General features: G+C 34.3%; 1 protein-coding gene across 1 annotated transcript; it reads left to right on the top strand.

The window, feature by feature from the left end:
* Positions 1–1,205: 1,205 nt before the first annotated feature.
* On the top strand, positions 1,206–18,829 carry LOC148940144 (NFX1-type zinc finger-containing protein 1-like). The gene is made up of 4 exons (XM_089106005.1): positions 1,206–1,482; positions 8,508–8,728; positions 14,873–15,244; positions 17,458–18,829. The coding sequence occupies exons 3-4, from the start codon at positions 14,902–14,904 to the stop codon at positions 17,712–17,714; spliced, it is 600 nt and encodes a 199-aa protein (XP_088962131.1). The 5' UTR covers positions 1,206–1,482; positions 8,508–8,728; positions 14,873–14,901; the 3' UTR covers positions 17,715–18,829.
* Positions 18,830–19,132: the final 303 nt, after the last annotated feature.

Genomic DNA, 19,132 nt, shown 5'->3' with positions numbered 1-19,132 from the left:
GAAGTGCCCGGGTATGAACAAAACCCTTCCTATGATAAGCAGTCAAAAATTTGATGGAACGAAAAATGTAAGGGGGTTGTGCAAGCAAAGAAGAAGGCCCAACTCCAAAGAAAACCTTCCTGTGAAATATTTTTTGTTTTGATAAAAATTGAATCGATTGTAAATATTGCTGCATGGATATGAATGCTATTCCAGACTATTTGTCAATCTTGTACTTGACATGTTGATCTTTATTGTCATACAAACAAGGATAATCTTTATTACGAAAACACTGGGTAGGGGGACGTTTTTCAATGTCTAGGAAGAGGGGCATTTTTAAAATATTGTTTTTTAATGGAAACACAGAATAACTTTTATTCGTTTTAAGTTTTTATGTTGGTCTGTGCTTTCAGTTGAAAAAACGTGTTTTTTTTATTTAATCATCAACAAGATTACCTAGATTGAAGTAATGAACTAGTAAGATGGCGCCCATCATTTTCTGCTGAATTTTTTTTGCTTACAGAAATATTCGTCTTGCGCTTCTAGTGTCTGTTTTTTGCTTTGTAAAACTTTAAAATTGTCTAAAGACTCTTGTTTATTGCTCTAAACAATTATTTTAGATGTTTAAAACTTTCTTCCTCTTGATTGCTAATGCAGCGTAGCTGTGGACTCGGTTTCTCGATTTCTCGTTTTACGGCATATCCAGCGGCAGGCAATGACAAATAGCAAAACTTTGGCACCCAAGTAAAAAACGTTACACAAAAATCTGTCTATAGAAGGTGTATTAGGCAAAAAAGGAAAAAATGCATGGAGATCACTTACAACTAATAATAATTACTGTTTATAGCACAGTGCTTTATCCAGCATTTTTGTTCGGGGGAGGAGATTACAAAGAAACTTATTTGGTAATACAACTCTTTAATTGCTTGAAAACAATCAACAGAACTGACCTAGATGTAGTGTTAGATGAATGAATTATGCCTTTAAGCCGTTAAAAAAAACTACAGAGAAACGCCTTAACCTCTACCTCTTATCAAGTTAATATTATGTTTGACTTATTTTTTCAGAATTAAAGCGTTGACCGATTCTTGCACTTGCAATTATAAAAAATTGGGCTTTTAATTTAATATTAATGCGTCCAGTTTTAGTTTAATTTATTGTTGCACTGTTTTACGCAATAATCCAATTTATTGCTTTTATTCTCATCTTTTTGTATCTACAGCTTTTACAAAAGAATCCAGTGAAAGGCTACTTCTTCTTTGTCAAGAGCCATGTGAAAGTCTTTTAAGCTGTGACCACACCTGTAGCGGAAAATGTGGAACTTGCCTCCAAGGTCGACTTCATAAGCCATGCAGTAAAAAATGCGGTCGACAACTAGTCTGCGGCCATGTATGTGAAGAGGGCTGCTCGGTGATCTGTCCTCCGTGTAAGGAAAAATGCCAGTTCAAATGTCCGCATAGCAAGTGCAACATGCAGTGTGGCCAAGCCTGTGCACCTTGTGCGGTAATTATCTTGTTTTTAATTTTGTTTAAACTTAAAACTTTTGGTTGTGAACTGATTCTTTGTCTTAACCACTTCGTGCTTGCTTTCTGGTGATTTTATTTTTATTTTTACTTTGCTTAAACCGAAAACTTTGGGACCAATATGGTTCTTCGGCTTAACTACTGCATATTTGATTTTTTTTTCTTTTTTTAATGTGAATGTCCACCAGTCTTCACTGTTTAGATACACATCAAAAGTCTAATCTTCATCCGAATTTCGATAATTTGGGCTTTCAGTGTGAATATGGCTGTGGCATTGTTAGTTTTTCAGCTCTTTACTAAGAAAGAATCCTGATAGCCCCATTCTGGAGAACACATAACTACCTAAGATGTGCAATGAATGTGGACGACCACACTGAACAACAGTAAATTAAATAGGGGTGCACAAACGAAAAATAAATAAGATCGCAGTATTTTAACAGGAAAGAAATGCTTTAATTTACGCATCATTCCAACATTACGGGCCACTTTAGAAGACACTGACTGTGTATGTTCTACAAACGAAAGGGTTTCAGCCATAATAACTCCCAGGTATTTCACCGTACGTTTCCGAGATATGTCGGACGGACCAGCATTCAGGGTTGTTAACCATGGATAGTAATTCTTAGATCTCCCATAAATAATCTAGTTAGATTTATCAGAATTGATAGCCAGTTTGTTTGATGTCATCTATCGTTCAATATTATGCAGATCACCTTCTAACAGTCTGACTAACTCTTGCTCCGTACGAGCAATAATCGTGCGATTTGTGTCATGTGTGAACAATACAAGGACCATCTTTGGGCCTCTAAAATATTAACTTTGGTCATTTGTTAGGCCAGTCATTGCGTTACATGGGTCGTTAATATAAACAGCCAACAACAGTGGACCGAGTGGAGATCCTTGAGGAACACCGCACTGGATTGGGTAACGGATAGACGCGATACCTCCTACTTCCATAAATATTGACCTATCTGCTAGATAAGGTTCAAATAACTTAATCACATTACCACGGACACCACAATTCCTAAGCTTTCCTAACAAAATCTGGTGGTCAACGGTTTCGAAAGCTTTCAGTATATATAAAAATAATGTGGCCACATTCATGTGACTGTCTAATTCATCGTTTACCGCTGTGACCATAAACTGAAGAGCATGCTCCTTCGAATAAGCCTTACAGAATCCAAATTGATTACTAAATAAACTATAATTCTTACATAAAAAAGAATTCAACCTAAAATGCAGCAACTTTTCCATTATTCGAGAAAGGGCCGGCAAAAGGGACATTGGCCGATAATTGAAATAATCCTGTTTATCATCACCTTTGGGAATAGGTTTTACCTTAGCTATTTTAAAATAAAATGGGAAAACACCAACCCTGAAACAACTATTAACTAGCTCAAAAAACTTTGTAAGTAATTCCGGCAACACTTGTTTAATAGCTTTAAGGGACAAGAAATTGGCAGAGGACGCCGATATTTTAATTTCTGTAATTACTTTTTCAACTTTGGAATCTGTAACTTTACTCAGCCAAAGGTTTACTTCACTCTCTGGGGGAAGGTATTCTTTGAAAGGTTCACCATCCGGTACACCTTGTTCAGTCATTCTTGTCGATTCAACACCAATATTCACAAGATGTTTCGCCATACTATTTGCCAAATTCCTTAGGTCATGCCCTTTCTAGCCAATTATTGACTTAATAATTTTCCATGTTTTCGCCCAATCACCTTCGCTTTTCTTGAATGCAGCTTGATAATAATCCCGCTTTGATTTTCTGAGAAGCTTATTCAGAACATTATTCCGTATATGAAAGGGGCTTTCCGCTCCTCAACGCCTTGCTCTTTACGCTAAAGTTTGACTCTGTCTCATAACTTTATTTTTTTAAATAATAAAAAACTTTAGCGTAAAGAGTGGGGCGTTGAGGAGGGGACTGCCCCTTTCATATACGGAATAATTTCTGTTCGTTTTAAGTTTCAATGTTGCTCCTTACTTTCAGTTAAAAATACTTGTTTTTTTTTATTGAATAATAGCTAAAACACTAAACATTTTTGAATTGATGCAACTTTGATTTTGGCTCACCGTTCATGAATGATCAAAATGAAATATGTATATTAATTTTTTTTTTTGGCTAAACGGCTTTCTCGAAATTTGGTTCTGACGTAACTTACGAATTAACTTACGTAACGAATTTCTATATTCGTATGTTTTTATTACGTATATTGAAAGTACTAAGAAAACTTTAGCGTAAAGAGCGAGGTATCGACTCAACACCAATGCCAGGGGGCAAATTCCCTCATAAACGCAATAATTTCTGTTCGTTTTAAGTTTTAATGTTGCTCCTTATTGGGTTGTTTGTAAGGGGGTCGCCACTTATTGATGCAAAAATGGCGCAAAAAGGTTGCTATGCCACTTACTCAAAGCGGAGAACCCCTTGCCGGCCCAAATGTTAGTGAGATTCCCGTTCTTACCCCAATGATTCTGCAAATATCGGGTTTGGTGCTACCCTATTTACAGTATACCCTGTCCCAGGGTGCGATAACGCGGTCGAGTGGTCAAATGGCGACGTTCTAAAGCCAAATATACCCGCCTTGGGTTACGGCTAGAAAATCTCTTAACTCTCTCCTTGGAGGTAACAAACCTCCCTGTCCTGTAATAATGACGGTACCTCGTAGCTCTATTCCTACCCTGCCTGGGTTACGGAAAATAGTACACAATTTGTAGAAAATGCCTTACTTGTATTCTTCCAAAAGGGTCACATATAACAATAGAAATATCCTTCCCCAAACGGGGTCAAAACGCAGACTAGCACACAATAATATTTTACACACCACTGTTCATATGGGTGGACCTCCGCTTAGCTCAGCCAATCAGCTACATTCTCATTCAAACCTAATTCAACTTCTTAGATCTATTTTTCAATGACTCCCAAACCTGGAAGTACAAAAATAAACTTGGTTCAAAGCTTACCTATTGCAAAACCACTATCGCTTAGTAACGGGAATTTAACCTGTCTTTTAAAATTATACTATAAGCAAATGTAATTAAGAAAAAGAAAACAGGTCATTTATCTGAAAGGAAAAGAAACAGGGGTGGAACCCCAACTCTCCTTACTTGCAGTTAAAAAAAAACATGTTTTTATATTCAATTTCTGATCTTTTTTAAATAATGCTGGGAAATCTGGTGCCCCCTTCATAGAAAAGTCCCTTCCCCAAGGAAAGATCCTCCCGCGTAATCCCATGCTCAGATCCCCCCACCCCCAATCCAGAAAAAAATCCCTCCAGAAAAGGTCTGTATACTTCTTAATAACCAATACTATATGTAAACAATGAGCAGAGTTCATAACTTGCAGCCCTTCCCCCGGGAACTGTGGGAGACTAAATCATCCTCAAAGATATATTTATTAGATTTTCGACTATGCTGAACAAAATGGCTATCTCACAATTTTGATTGGGTGACTTATCGAAAACAATGAGCTTGAGAGAGGGCCAAATTGCCCTCCAATTTTTTTGGTCACTTAAAAAGGAATTAGAACTTTTAATTTCCATTCGAATGAGCCTTCTCACGATATTCTAGGACTACTGGATCGATACGATCACCCCCGGAGAAAAGAAAATAAACACGCATCCGTGATCTTTCTTCTTGCAAAAAATACAAAATTCCACATTTTTGCAGATAGGAGCTTGACACTTCTACAGTAGGGTTTTCTGCTGCGGTGAATGTGATGGTGTGATTTTCTGTAAATTTCTATTACTTTTTGGGGGAGTTTTCCCCCCTTTTTCGAAAAGAAGGCTTATATTCTCAGGTTTATAGCTTTTGATGGGTAACACTACTTGATGAAAGTCGTATATTTGACATCATCATAAAAATCTGATTCTTTTGATGTATCTGTTGGTATCAAAATTCCGTTTTTTTTAGTTTCGGTTACTATTGAGCTGGGTCGCTCCTTACTTACAGTCTGTTACTACCAACTGTTTGATGGTTTCTTTCCTTTTTTCTCTCTTTTTCGTGTTTTGTATCTTGAATGTTTTTCTTTTCTTTGGCTACTCTGCTCTTGTGAAGTTTTTAAGTTTTATGTTGTCATGTATTATCTACTCTGTTTTTTGTCTCGTTATACTCCACCATTATCATTTTTATATATGATGTGGGTCAAAAATAAATTATTATTATAATGAGACTAAGAAAGGAAATAAGAGACCACTCGTATTTGAAGCAATTAGTCCTAAACCTTTGTTGAATCTTTTTTCCTAAAATTGTGTTCACACGCTGAAAACTATCTTTAATTAAGTTTAACGTTCTTGTTCAGACGCGTTGGCAGTTTCAAATATTTTGGAAGACTAAGTTCAAAATTGTTCAACGTTTGACCAATCACATCAATAAGAATCTGTAGAAAATTCAAAATAATGAGTCGTGGGAAAGGAAGTTAAGGAAAATCCTGTGGTGGTGCAGCGGGTTTACCCTCAGCTTTGTAATATCTCGCAAGGACTCTAGTAGTCAAGAGGTCTCGCTAATCCGATACAGTACAACATACATAAAAGAAACTAAGTAAAGTTGCAGTGATGAATCTGGATTTACATTTGCTTCTTTCTATTTTCGCCATTACTACTTCTTGCTTAAATATCCAAGAAATTCCAAAATTTAATTCAGCTAGCTTAGTCACTTCAAACAGGTGTTGCCTTCTATATATTCGATTCACTTTTTTTTGTTCTTGGTTTTATCGTAAAATATCTGCTGTATTTTGAATTTTGAGACCTTCCAGAAAACCTGTTCTGAATTCATTCCATTCATCTAGTTGTTTTTGCCTTTCTTGCTTTTTAATTTTTTTTGCGTATTTTGTTGGTCTGAGTTTAAAACTCAGTCTTGACGGAGTTCGTAGTGTGGAGAAGAGTCTGAAAATCGGTTTGAGAAAAAGACTAGCGTGCGAATAATACCTAAGGAGATGAGATTTCGGGATTAGAAGAGCACAAAACTATTCATTAAAAGTAATTAAGGCGTTAAGAGAGCCTGTGCACCAGATATTTTTGCCCTTCCCCTAGATTTAGGAATGTAGCTGTAGATGTGTGTTTTCATTGCAAAAATTGAAAAAGAGATGAAATTTAACCTCTTGACTTTGAAAAATACTTTCTATTTCCCCCCTAAATTTAATTAAAGTAATTTAAAAGTATTTGAGAGCCTTACGATCAAATTGAACCCGAATAGGAGAGAACAAGCCCTTTACCATTCGAACAATCCTAAATACCATAGCTAAAAACTAACTACTGTTACTAACAACAACTAAAATTCAAGAACAGATATCTGAATGGGAATTTGCAATTAAAACAGCCTAGCCACTTGGCCATCGTTTTGAGTTGAAGAACTGTCGAACTGAGCAGAAGAGGGGGATCAGGCTTAGAAATCATCAAGTTTTAGATCAAGAGGATCAGATTTAGAAATAATAATTTACATTTTGGACTACTTATCATCAGGCCAACATGATTAAGTGATGTCGACTGGAACTCATGTGTTTTTCATTTAAATATCAGTCGATGGCTTGTCTAAAAGCATCTTGGAAATTAACTCTAAGGTTGTTTTAAATTGCTATGTGAATTTGGTTTCATGATTAATAGTTTGATGACAAAAAAAGTTATTACAAATTGTAATTTTACTTTCGTGAGACGATAGTATATCTATTAATTTTTTATTTATTTTTTATTAAAATGTTCTGATTTAATATTTACCGGTATTCAGGTATAATGTTGGAAAAGAGGAACAAAGACTAACTATTCTTTATTAATTGTTTAATATTGAATTTTTTATTGCGTGATCGTCCTACTTAGCAGGAGCAATAGAGCATTAGTGAGATATCTTATTGTGTACGTCATTAAGTTTTTTTTTGTTGAAAATTAAAATAACGCTAATACGTCTTTTCCATGTTTTGTATTAGTTTTATTCTCTTGCGCAACTTGTGTCTGCTCTTGTTTTGCATCCCTTTAGATAAAAGAAGGACAAATTGTTGGTTTTTTTTACCTATCAAAGAAGACTGGATATATAAGAAAACCTGCCAAGAGAGCACAGAGATAAAAGAGAAAGTATTGTTTGAGTTTTCAAGATTATTTACTAAAAATTTTGATTTAATACATATCAATATTATGGTACATTTATGGAAAAGAGGAAGAAAGAGAACACATAAACTCAAAATTCCAAACTGTTAGCGAGACTTAAACTAATATATAAAAGATATAAAAGATAAAAGATAAAAAAATAAAAAAGATAAACTAGTGTTCGAGTTCTCAAGGTCATTTACCAATTTTTTATTTTTTATTTAATACTTTGCGGTATTGTGGTATATTTTTGGCAACAAAGAACAAAGATAACATATAATGTAAATGCACCAAACTTTTAGAAAGACTTTCTAAATAAACAGTAGCCTATGAAGAGAGATCAGTATGTAAGATTCTTTTATGTCTTTTTCGCGTTTCGTATTAACGTGTATTTTCTTACGTAGCTCGTTCTTGTTTAGGAAAATCAGTTTGTTTTTCTATGACAAATGCATGGAGATTTATGATTTGGGTAGACAGCAAAATATTTGTAACTCGGAAATATAGTGTTTTATTCTGCTTCTTTTGTTAGGAAAACAAATTTAAAGATAAAAATAAATTTAAAATAAAAACTCAAGTGAAATATAATTAAATTAAACTTTAGAGGAAAAGATTCCTTTTAAGTTCTGTTTCTCACTTTGAAAGCTTAGTGAAATTTAGATTTACTTTTGTTGTGAATAGTACATTCATTTTTAAAAATATTTTTTGTAAGGTGTTTCATGTAATGTCTGTTGGGAAGGGGTCGCTGGTTTGGTCTTTCTCAGTCTTCCGTGGTGTAACAAATAAATAAAGATTACCACTTTACAGTTTTTGCATAGCTAAGATCGCTTTTTGTAGTTATCCCCCGACCCTCTCCAAGGCGTAAACCCTCCTTTATACCATCAATGACCATATATTGTGAATTGTTCTTAAGCTTTTTTTTTAATTTAATTAGGAACTGTGTTCCTGGAATTGCTCACACAAGAAATGCAATTTCAAATGCGGGCGTATGTGTGAGCGTAAGCCATGTAATGAAGCCTGCCAGAAGATCCTCCCTTGCAAACATTTGTGTATTGGCTTATGTGGAGAGGAATGTCCAAAACAATGCCGAATCTGTAGCAAAAGCGAAAAGGAAGAACCCATCTCATATAGGATAGAAACTGATCCAGGTTCAAGGTGAGGGCCTACTGCTTTATATATATATATATATATATATATATATATATATATATATATATATATATATATATATATATATATATATATATATATATATATATATATATATATATATATATATATATATATATATATATATATATATATATATATATATATATATATATATATATATATATATATATATATATATATATAAATATCCACGGGAAGGGAAACAAAGTTTCCCTTCCCCTGGGGACTCTGGTGGGTCATTTTACACCTAAAGACATAGTTATAAGATTTTTTGACTATGCTGAACAAAATAGCTATGTCAAAAGTTTTATCCGGTGGCTTTGGAAAACATATGAGCGTGGGAGGGGGTGCCCTCCAATTTTTTTGGTCACAAACGGAATAGAGCTTTTGATTTCTGTTCGCCCTCTCGCGATATTTTTGGACCATTGGGTCGATACGATCACCCCTGGGAAGAAAAAAAACATAAAAAAATAAACATGCATATGAAATCGGCCAAGGGAAGGAGTCAAAAAATGAAAATGACGAGCAGTGAGTCAATGAAAATAAACCTGGGACTGCGAGAATTGAAACGTGTCAAAATTGACTTGATAGCGAAGATGATTTGGGTTTGGGATTTTGACATGGTTAAGGTCATCAATGCCTACCATACCTTAATTTAAAAAAGCAAAGGTTCGGTGATATGTATTTCATAATGACGAAAGATAAGCCGAGGTGTAACGAAGCAAACAAATTGAAAATCATAGCGATGATGATTAGATTTGGGATTTTAGCATGAATAAGATCATCAATACCTATCATACCTTTGAAAATCAAAAATATGGACTGGATAAATCGTTGGAAGAAAAAGAAGATTTTATCCCACCTCTTGAACAACTGAAAGAAACAATGGTTCGGTGATCTGTTTTTCATAATGACAAAAGTCAAGCCGAGGCAAAAGTTAAAGGTTCAATAAAAAAATGTAATTTTACAAAGGGGCCACTTCTAATTTAAGGTCTATGTGGACGTCATGACATCAAGAATAGGCTCAAATTAAATGCCTTTTTTTATATCCAGCGGTATTTGGTCCTCCTTTCTGCGCTTCGTCTTCTTTTTCGTTTTCTCAATAATAAGTGGTGATACATGACGTAATGGATAGAATAAAACCGGTTTTTGTTTCCTTTTTGTAATCCTGAAAGAAAAAAAAAATCAATCCTGTTTCTTTTTTCTTCTTTTTTTATCTAAGACTTTTTGCTTATTTTTAATCTAATTTCTCCCTATTTCTCTACTAGTCCTTCACTTTCCTACCTTTCAATCTTAATTTCTACTCGATGGTACACAGGTTTCCAGTTTTATTATTCCTCACATACATAATTTTTTCTCTCCTAGTACATTTTTCCTAAAAGCTTTTTTGTTTCCTTCATACTATTCTTAATCCATTAACTTACCGTACAACAATTTCAAGATTCTCATTCTAGCTACCCACGGTGGCAAGGATCTGCTCCCATTCATTAGGCCTATAACATATGATGTTAAAATACAAATTTACAATGCATATACGTTTCTGTACTTTAAAATATATTCAGCTCTCTCATAACACTTTGAAACACTTTTCACTATCATTACATAAATATAAGAAAAAATTAAAAATATAATACCATTTTTATTTAATACATCACATTTCAACACACTCTACTCTCGCTGGGCCTTGCGTTGTTAGGTAGCTACAAGATCCTCCAAACAATTCCCAAAAATAAAAAACTTGACAGTCCAGGTGAATCGTTTCCCCCTCAACATATAAAATAAGTTCCTCTAGTTTAAAATAAATTCCAAATAAACATTAAAAAAATGACCAAATCTAAAGTCCTAATAAATAAACTTAAAAATACTGAACAAATCCTGGAGCTAACTATTATAATCTGAAAATTCTAATCAAACTCTAAAATCAAACACTTCATTAAAAGTTTGAAATATTTAACTTAAAATCGGCTCTTATTCCATATACCAAAATTAAAAACTCCATTTTCTAATCTTCTACCTAGTCCTTACCACAAAATGAAAAAACAAAAAACATACAATTGTAAAACCTTAAATCCTTAAACCCTATAATTTTTTCTCAACTAACCTTTTATTATTATTATTTCTCTTTTTTTAACAACACATCCTTGCCTACCAAGACACAAAAACTATTCGCTTCTACTTAATACCAAACACGTTCTCAATTTTCTCACACTTCATAATCCTTATCGTTTTCCATTCTGTTTCTACACGATTTATCACATCATAATCTTCCTTCTGCTTTTCTTTTCGCTTCCACGTGTAATAACAAAAAAAGGAATACCATGTACACTATTGTCCCTGTATAGGCCTTATCATCTACTTTTAGGTACACAGCTTTCTCTAAATTAATTTCATCTTTTTAACATTTAACACTTGCCAATAAATTCCTCAGTCCTGCTACGTTTGTTTCTTGTTTTTCACATTCTAACATTACGTGATATTGCGTTTCTAGTTTTTTTTTTTTGCACATCTTACAAAGTCCATTGCTACCACTCATTTTCAACTTTACTTTCGACTCATCTGTGGGTAACAAATTATGCATAAAGAAAAACATATGTTCTTCAACTATTGGCGGCAACAGGCAACTTTCTAGTAGTATGAAACTTTTGTCCACCTCTTTTTCACTATAACTACCATTTTCAATTATTTTTAGTGGTGGAAGTTGCTTCTTTTTTTCATAATAATCCTTATGTTTTACTTTGTCAATTTTTCCACTTATCTTAAGTGACATTCCTAATTTTTCTATTCCATAAATTGCTTCGAGTGCTTGATTGTATTTTGGATGATACTTCCTTTCTTTTATTTTCTATATTTCATACTAAGCACTTGTTAGTGATGTTGTTTTCATCATCCTTTGGTCCAAAGCTGCCCTAATGAAAATTTCTTTCATCTTATATTCTACATATATAAACTGAGGGACTTTGTGATTTCTATATATGACCATACTGTCTGTTTCTAATTCAGGTGGAAATTTTTAATTCTATTTGTACTAGTAAATTGCACTAACAATCTGTTTTATATGTCTTGCTTTGAGCTGAGAAACAAATGATATATACTATAAAACTGGGCAAGCATAAATGTTAACATACTGGGCTCTCTGGTGAACCGTCAGACCTATTCCATATCCTTGTCTAAGGGCATTTTGAATTTCGATATTGTATTTATCCAATTTCCACTTTCCGTTTGGCTCCAGCTTCTTTGAAAAAACACACCCAATATTTTAATTTTTTCCTTTCTTGGGATCCCCTCATACTCTTCGTCTACTTCATTTCCCAGTGATAGCATTTCACGCTTATTTCTATTGAGCTGTAGCTTGAAGATGTCACAATATTCAACTATGCACTGAACTGCCACTTTGAAATAATCTTCAGTTTCTGTGTACTTTGTCAGATCATCTACAAAACTGTTCAACTTCATTGCCACATTTTCTATTATAATGCCATTTATCTCCTTTTCTAAATATTTAAGTAACGGGTCGAAATATATTTCAAACGGTAAAAGACTCAGCGGGCATCCTTGGCGCACTCCAGTTTCTGCTTCAAATTCTCCTGTAACATCCCTATTCACACAAATTCCCTGTACTATTTTTTCAATTACCCTATTGATCTATTTTATGAATGTTTCGTGGAAACCGTAGCAATTCATGATCCATACTAGTATTTTTTCTTATTTTAACTAAGGCCTTTTTAATATCATAACTCGTTATCCTGTACTTCATTTCCTTTTTTTCATTTCGACTTCCTGCTTGTATTATTACGTCTCTTATATTAGCCAATACATCTGCTATTTTACGGTTTTCTAGTCATCCTTTTTGGTTTATACTTAATATGGATGGTAGCACCTTTTTTAGACGGTTTGCTTATACTTTAGACATAATTCTGTAATCCCAATCTTTGATATTAACTGGCCTCCAGTTGTTATGGTCTTCAGATAGTCTTTAAGTGAAGATTTTGAAGATAAAAAAAAGTCGATGTTTTATATTTTAAAGATGGTCTTAAAGTGGATCTTAGTTTTATATTTTAAAGATAGTCTTAAAGTAGATCTTAGTTTTATATTTTAAAGATAGTCCTAAAGTGGATCTTAGTTTTATATTTTTAGGTTAGTCTTAAAGGGGATCTTAGTTTTATATTTTGAAGATGTCTTAAAGTGGATCCACGGATCAAAAATTAGTAGTAACCAACTGTAAGAAGTTAATCCTGCCAACTTTACCGACAATCTAAAAAATAGAATTTCGAACAACCAACAGAGAGAAAATCTCAGCGAAAAAAAGACGACAAACGAGACTGCGGCCTGTAGAGAAAAAAGACGAAAAATGTAAAACAGCGTGGATATTTCGCCTTTATCCAAACAAGGCGTCTTCAGCCCGAAAGAAACACAAGAAGAACAAGATAAAAAACCAAGCTGAAACTAAGAACCAATAAAACAAATCCACGAGAAAAAATAATAGCACTAGCCCCCCCCCTCTCTCTCGGAAAGTAACCTACGCAGAAAATACCCACTTCTTGGAAAATAACGCCCCCCCCTGTAGAAAATAAGGTTTCTAAATTTGAAACTTATATTTGAGCTTTTTTCCCCTAATGTGCAAATATATAGCGCAAATTTATTTCTGAAGTAACGAAGAAACTAAAAAAAAAACCGGCGTGTTCACGAATTTTAAACAGCGTAAACTTGAGTGAGTGGCGCATAATACAGGAGGTTAAACACCGCCCCCCCGCCCCCATTTACTATATTCACTTATGTTATTTTACTGTGTTCATGGCCGTATTTTTGGTTTTAAAATACACTTATTTGTCTATCTATCTAATGTGCAGAATAATTGTACCAAACAAATTTTACATTCAAACCCGTTATGCTTACCCCCTCCCCCCCCATAATATACAAATCTATAGCGCAAATTTATTTCTGAAGTAACGAAGAAACTAACAAAAAAAAAACGGTGTGTTCTCGAGTTTTACACAAAAAAACGCACTATCCCTTTCAATTTCCAATTGAATAAGCCCTTTTTGAAGTTTCTACAACATCGCATTCTATAAAAACCTTATATGCCCCCAGGGCCTAACTTACAACCCTTCCCCTGAGGGTTATGGGGGAGTGCCATCCTCAAAAACATATTTTCCATTTGGAAATCAACTACGCTGAACAAAATGGCTTTCTCTAAATTTTGATTGGAGTTTTTTGGGGGAATGATGGGCGTGGGGGAGGGGGAGCTTTTTGCCCTCTAATCACTTTCGACTAGCAAAAAGGGCACTAGCCACTCTAATTTCCAATCGAATGAGCCCTTTTCGTAGTTTCTTCGACAACTCCCATACGAAGTGCCCTGGTATGGAAAAAGAAAAAAAATAACAAAAAATAATAATACATTGTGCCAAAATCGTTCTTTACTTGGGCAGCGCAATTGCACTGCCTATGATTATTTCAATTCAATAACAATAAATATCCTAGAAGAGAACTTGTTAAGGACCAAGAAAAGAAAAAATTTAAGTAACACTTAAAAAAAAAGATAGAAGAACAAAACATGGGTAATTAAAGCAGAATGGTTAAAAATTGAAAGATTAAATTATATTGTCAAGTTTTGTTACATTTTTGTACAGCTTGCAGAAACTTGTGGCTAGGTCAACACTGGAGTGTATTTTGTTCCAGTAGATTTGTAAATGGGAGATTGCTGGGCAGCACTAAAAACGCATTTAGGAATTATAAAGGCTCTATTGGATGAACGGAGACAGTGGGCTTCCGAATTATTAATTTTATGATAGGTTAGTAGTTTAGGAGGAAGAAAATAATTCACACGGTTAATAATTGCTAAGTGTCTCAAAATTATTGCTTTGATGTTAAGAAATATGATTAGAGAATGACAAGCATGAGTCAATAAATACACCAAGAAACTTGGCAACCTCCAGTTGTGGAAGGATGTCAAAGGAGTACTTGAGACCAAGAGCAGGTTGAATTACGTCTTTGTTGTAAGGGGTTCTGAATAATACTATTCGACTTTTTTTTGCTATTAATGGTCCTGTTATTGAGACACCCTATAATGATATTGGGCCTTTTATTCTTTTTTTTTTTTTTTTTTTTTTTTTTTTTTTTTTTTTTTAGGTTCAAGTGAACATCATGTATGTGACCTAATGAGGATGGTTTCAGATAGAAATATAAAAAAAGAAGAGTCCCTGTCAACAACCTTCGAGGCAAGCCTACCCTGGACCGCCACTGTAGGAGGCAAATCAATAGAACAAAAGAAAAAGCCTGAAATTGAAGAGCGATTCCAGAAATTGCTTTTAGACCGTGTCTCATATCTTGCGAACAGTTGTATCAGTCGCACTAGAATATCGCAGCAAGAAGCTGATGATTTTGTGAGCGAAATTGCACGTCTGGAGCTTCTGAAATGCTATTACTACGTTTTAAGTGCACCTGCGTACACATCATTGAATTCATACTCTAGAAATGGACCCAGGAATGAATTTGCAGAAAGTATAAACAAAGTGGCTGCTATTTTGAATGTTTAGTTCTCCTTTGTTCTTTGTTGACATTCCACTTTAACGACTTTGTGCTTTTTTGTTCAATTGGATTCCAATATTCTAGTAAATCAGAAAGAAAGATAGTTTAAATTAGGGGATGGCTTTCATTCTTATTTCAATTTATATATAATTTGGTTTTATTAGGGGGGGGGGAGTAAACAAGGCCTAAAAAATTTTGAATTTTGTAAGGGCTGAGATACAATTTAAAATTGTATAAGCGCTATTTGATATTGTAAAATTACCCCTTTTATTATTCTAATTAAGGAACTGTGAGTGGGCTTTACTGAACGGTACCTATTTAATTTGTATTACACACTGTCGATGTAGAGCTTACTGAGTCTGTCGATGTAGAGCTTACAGAGGTGGAGTAGAGCTTACTATGTGTTTTAGAGGGTATGGCCTTAATCATACACCTGCACAAGAGCTTTTAGTTGTCATCTAAAGACAAGCATATATGAGGGGGGGGGGTGTAAGCTAACAAAATAGTTTTCTTTTAAGGCGTATTATGGAGGTGAATGGTCGTTCAGATCATTCTCATCAGGTTGTTCAGATCATCTCAGGGGTCAAATTTTGAGGGCTACGAGTTGTGAATTCTTGAATATTTTTCCATTTCAATTTGCTCAGAGACATAAGTTGGGACATTTTCTCGTCTATCTCCTCTCACTATGATGGGTAGCTCGGGCCTACAGCTATCGTAAGTGGCCTTAGCTCCGCTCAGGCATTGCTTAAGACTTTGGTCCTTCCAGGTATACCTGTACTTAGCTCAAGTAATATTCAAGGCCCTGGGTCCTCATAAATAAAACCAATAATTTCTGAGAGCAGACTGGCTAATTATGACAAAACGAAAAAATAGTAAAAAAAGAGAAAAACGAGGGTAATACAAGCCAGTGAAAAATTTGGAGTAAAATGCAAATATTTTGGTCAAGACCTTCGCTTGACCGTCCTCGGTGAACGATAATAACATAAAAATTACTAATAATTATCCAAGGATACTATAAATAAAAATTTCATAATACTATTTGAAATTTATATATATATATATATATATATATATATATATATATATATATATATATATATATATATATATGTATAAATATATATATATGGCCTTGGCAATCGTAAATTATGCCTCGATTTGCCTCGATTGAACCCATAGGGTATTAAATTGAAACTTTCAGGTAATTTTGAAGAGAATTTTTAGCTAAACAAAAAGATGCTATGTTCAATAGCACATTAACTATTGATACCACCACTTGCCAATAGATATCTGTACTTATTGAATTTACTAAGCTGTAGTAATTGTTTTCTTTTAGTAAAAATTACGTTTTATATGTCATATATAATATATATGAAAATATTTATCTGTTAGAATATGGTCATCTTATTCAATAAATTGAAATACCAGCGTTTAACATTATTGCTCGCAATTGCATATGCGTATCTATTGACTTAACTAAACTCGTATAGAAATGAGCTCTATTATTGCTGGTGTCTCAGCAATTTATACCCTATTCGAATATAATATTCATCATCTCAGTGTTACTGCTGATCTAGGTTTAAAAAAGAACATACAGGAAGAAGGTATCTTTCGAGACCTCAGAGGAGGGGGGGATATCTTTTTTTCAATAAAAAAACGATTTTTTTTTTAATATGGAATGAGGGGGTTGGGAAATTTTGTCTGGCCTCTTCAAAAAAAGTGTTGCCTTTTTCTTTGTGAAATTGGCGCCTCTGGTATGGCCTGTTCGATTTGAAAATATCTGGGCAATAAACAAACAGTAAATAGCTTAAAAAGACCAACATCTTCAGCACTTTGTTTCTTCTGTCTCTAAATATTTTTTTCTGTCTATTTTACTATGGCAGTATAAGACCTGAGTATTATTATCAAATAAATTATAGACTCCGGGCCAAGATTTTCCAAAACGGAAGTCGATTGTTGTTGCAGTATATGCCTCCAGGTTTGGAGGAAGTTAAGACTTAGTAAGTAAGAAAAAATGCAACTATAATTAGATTATTATATATTACGTAGATTATTATGAACTATGATTAATTAATCAGTATTTATAATTTATAAGTAACAATTAAATATCCGATTGATTGGTTGTCAGTCTGGACCTAATTCTAGATCGTGACTTTACTGAACTCAAAATATATTTTTTCTTTTAGGTTGCAAGAAGTTAACTTCACAGGAGTTTGCAAGAACTAAAAGCGATATTGAAAAACTCCTGCAGCAGACTGCCACTCATGGTATTAGAATTCCCGATAGCGAACGGAAAATGGTTGTTCAAGGAACGGGCTTGAATCAAGGTCTCTGGTTTAAGTGTCCCAATGGTCACATTTACTGTATTGCTGATGGCGGAGGAGCAATTGCTGATTCGTGCTGTAGCGAATGTGGTCCTATTATTGGTGAGGGTAGCCATTGACTTAGAAGTGACAACGTTCTAGCTACAGAAATGGACAGGGCATCGAAATCTGCCTGGCCAGACCCTAGATTTTAGTTGCCCTAAACTCCCTTCAGACAAAGCATTTATTTACTATTGCCACTCCTAGTGATGATGGAACCACTCCTCGCAAATGCCATGGTAAAGAATAATCTAAAATGATTATGTCACATCATTTATGTCATCTTTCAGATTAAGCAAAAGTCAATAGTTAACCGGCAGCGTTTGAAACGTTTCAGAAATCACCCATAGGAATGGTTGTGACCTATGTCGGTGACGTAATCGTGAACTACCTGTTTCTTAGCTTACCTGTGTGATTCAGGTAGCAGGTTGGACCGTTTCTTAGTAACTCGGAGTAAAAAAGGGAAAAAATTAAGTGAAGTTTGACTGTTACTTTTAAAAGGACTGTTAAGAACGTCTGCATCAAGCGATGAGATCTTTATGTGGTTGTTAGCTGCTTATTCTGGAAAGGGGTCGGATTATTCAGTAATTTTTTGAGTTCAAATGTTGTGCAGTTTTTATATTTAAGGGAAATTTGTGTGGTTTTAATGCAAAGCTATTACGGTTATTGGGGAAGGTGTTTGTCTAGTCCCAATTTGTATTAAAAAAACGACGGTATCCCAAAATGACACTGACAACCCTGAAATTCATGTCTAACTTTCATTGGAATTTAGTATCTATGTTTGCTTTTATCTTCTTTGTCGCCCTTATACGTTCAATGCAGGATTAAGATTAGTTGGAGAATGGGAAATTTTTCCTCTCTCTATGTAATATTGATATTTAAGGCAAAAGCCCAAAGATGTGGCCGAACTAATGCTATTTAATCTGATATTTTTGTCCGATTTAATATAAGAAATCGGTGGTGCCATTTCCATTCCTTGCCCTCTGTAAATCTATGTTTCGATTCGGGATGCTTTTGGCAGAAGTGTCAGTTGCGGAGGTGGCAGGGGGCATGTGCCCCCTAGGTTTTTTACCTCTCCTAGATTCTGAAGAAAATATCTTTTTTCCATTGAATTTGCCCGTTTGGTATTTCGATTAAAAATATTGGAAAAAACGATGAATCCCCCCTTCTCCCCTTTTACATTTTGAAAAGTATATGTCCACACCAAACTTTCGTGAATTGACCCCACTGTTTTTTTAAAAAGTGATGAATTATTGACGTTGAACTTTCCCTTTTTTAGTTTTAAGTTAACATAAAAGGGAATTCTGTCAAAAGCGCCGGAATATCAATAAGAGACCCACTGCTCATAGTCACTTATTATTTTTTTTCGTTTGATAGACTGTAAGTAATTATCGTTGCCGCTTCCCGTTCCTGTGATTTTTAATATTATCTTTTAATCGTCACGTTTTTCAAAAAAAGAAATGATTAATTGGTGACTCATGCTTGGAATCTTTATTGA

This window comes from Artemia sp. Qi Xiang Cuo, chromosome 20, assembly GCF_049724085.1.
Source record: "Artemia sp. Qi Xiang Cuo chromosome 20, ASM4972408v1, whole genome shotgun sequence".
Lineage (NCBI taxonomy): Eukaryota > Metazoa > Arthropoda > Branchiopoda > Anostraca > Artemiidae > Artemia > Artemia sp. Qi Xiang Cuo.
Note: the sequence above shows the minus strand (reverse complement) of the source record. Positions and strands in the feature narration are given on the sequence as shown.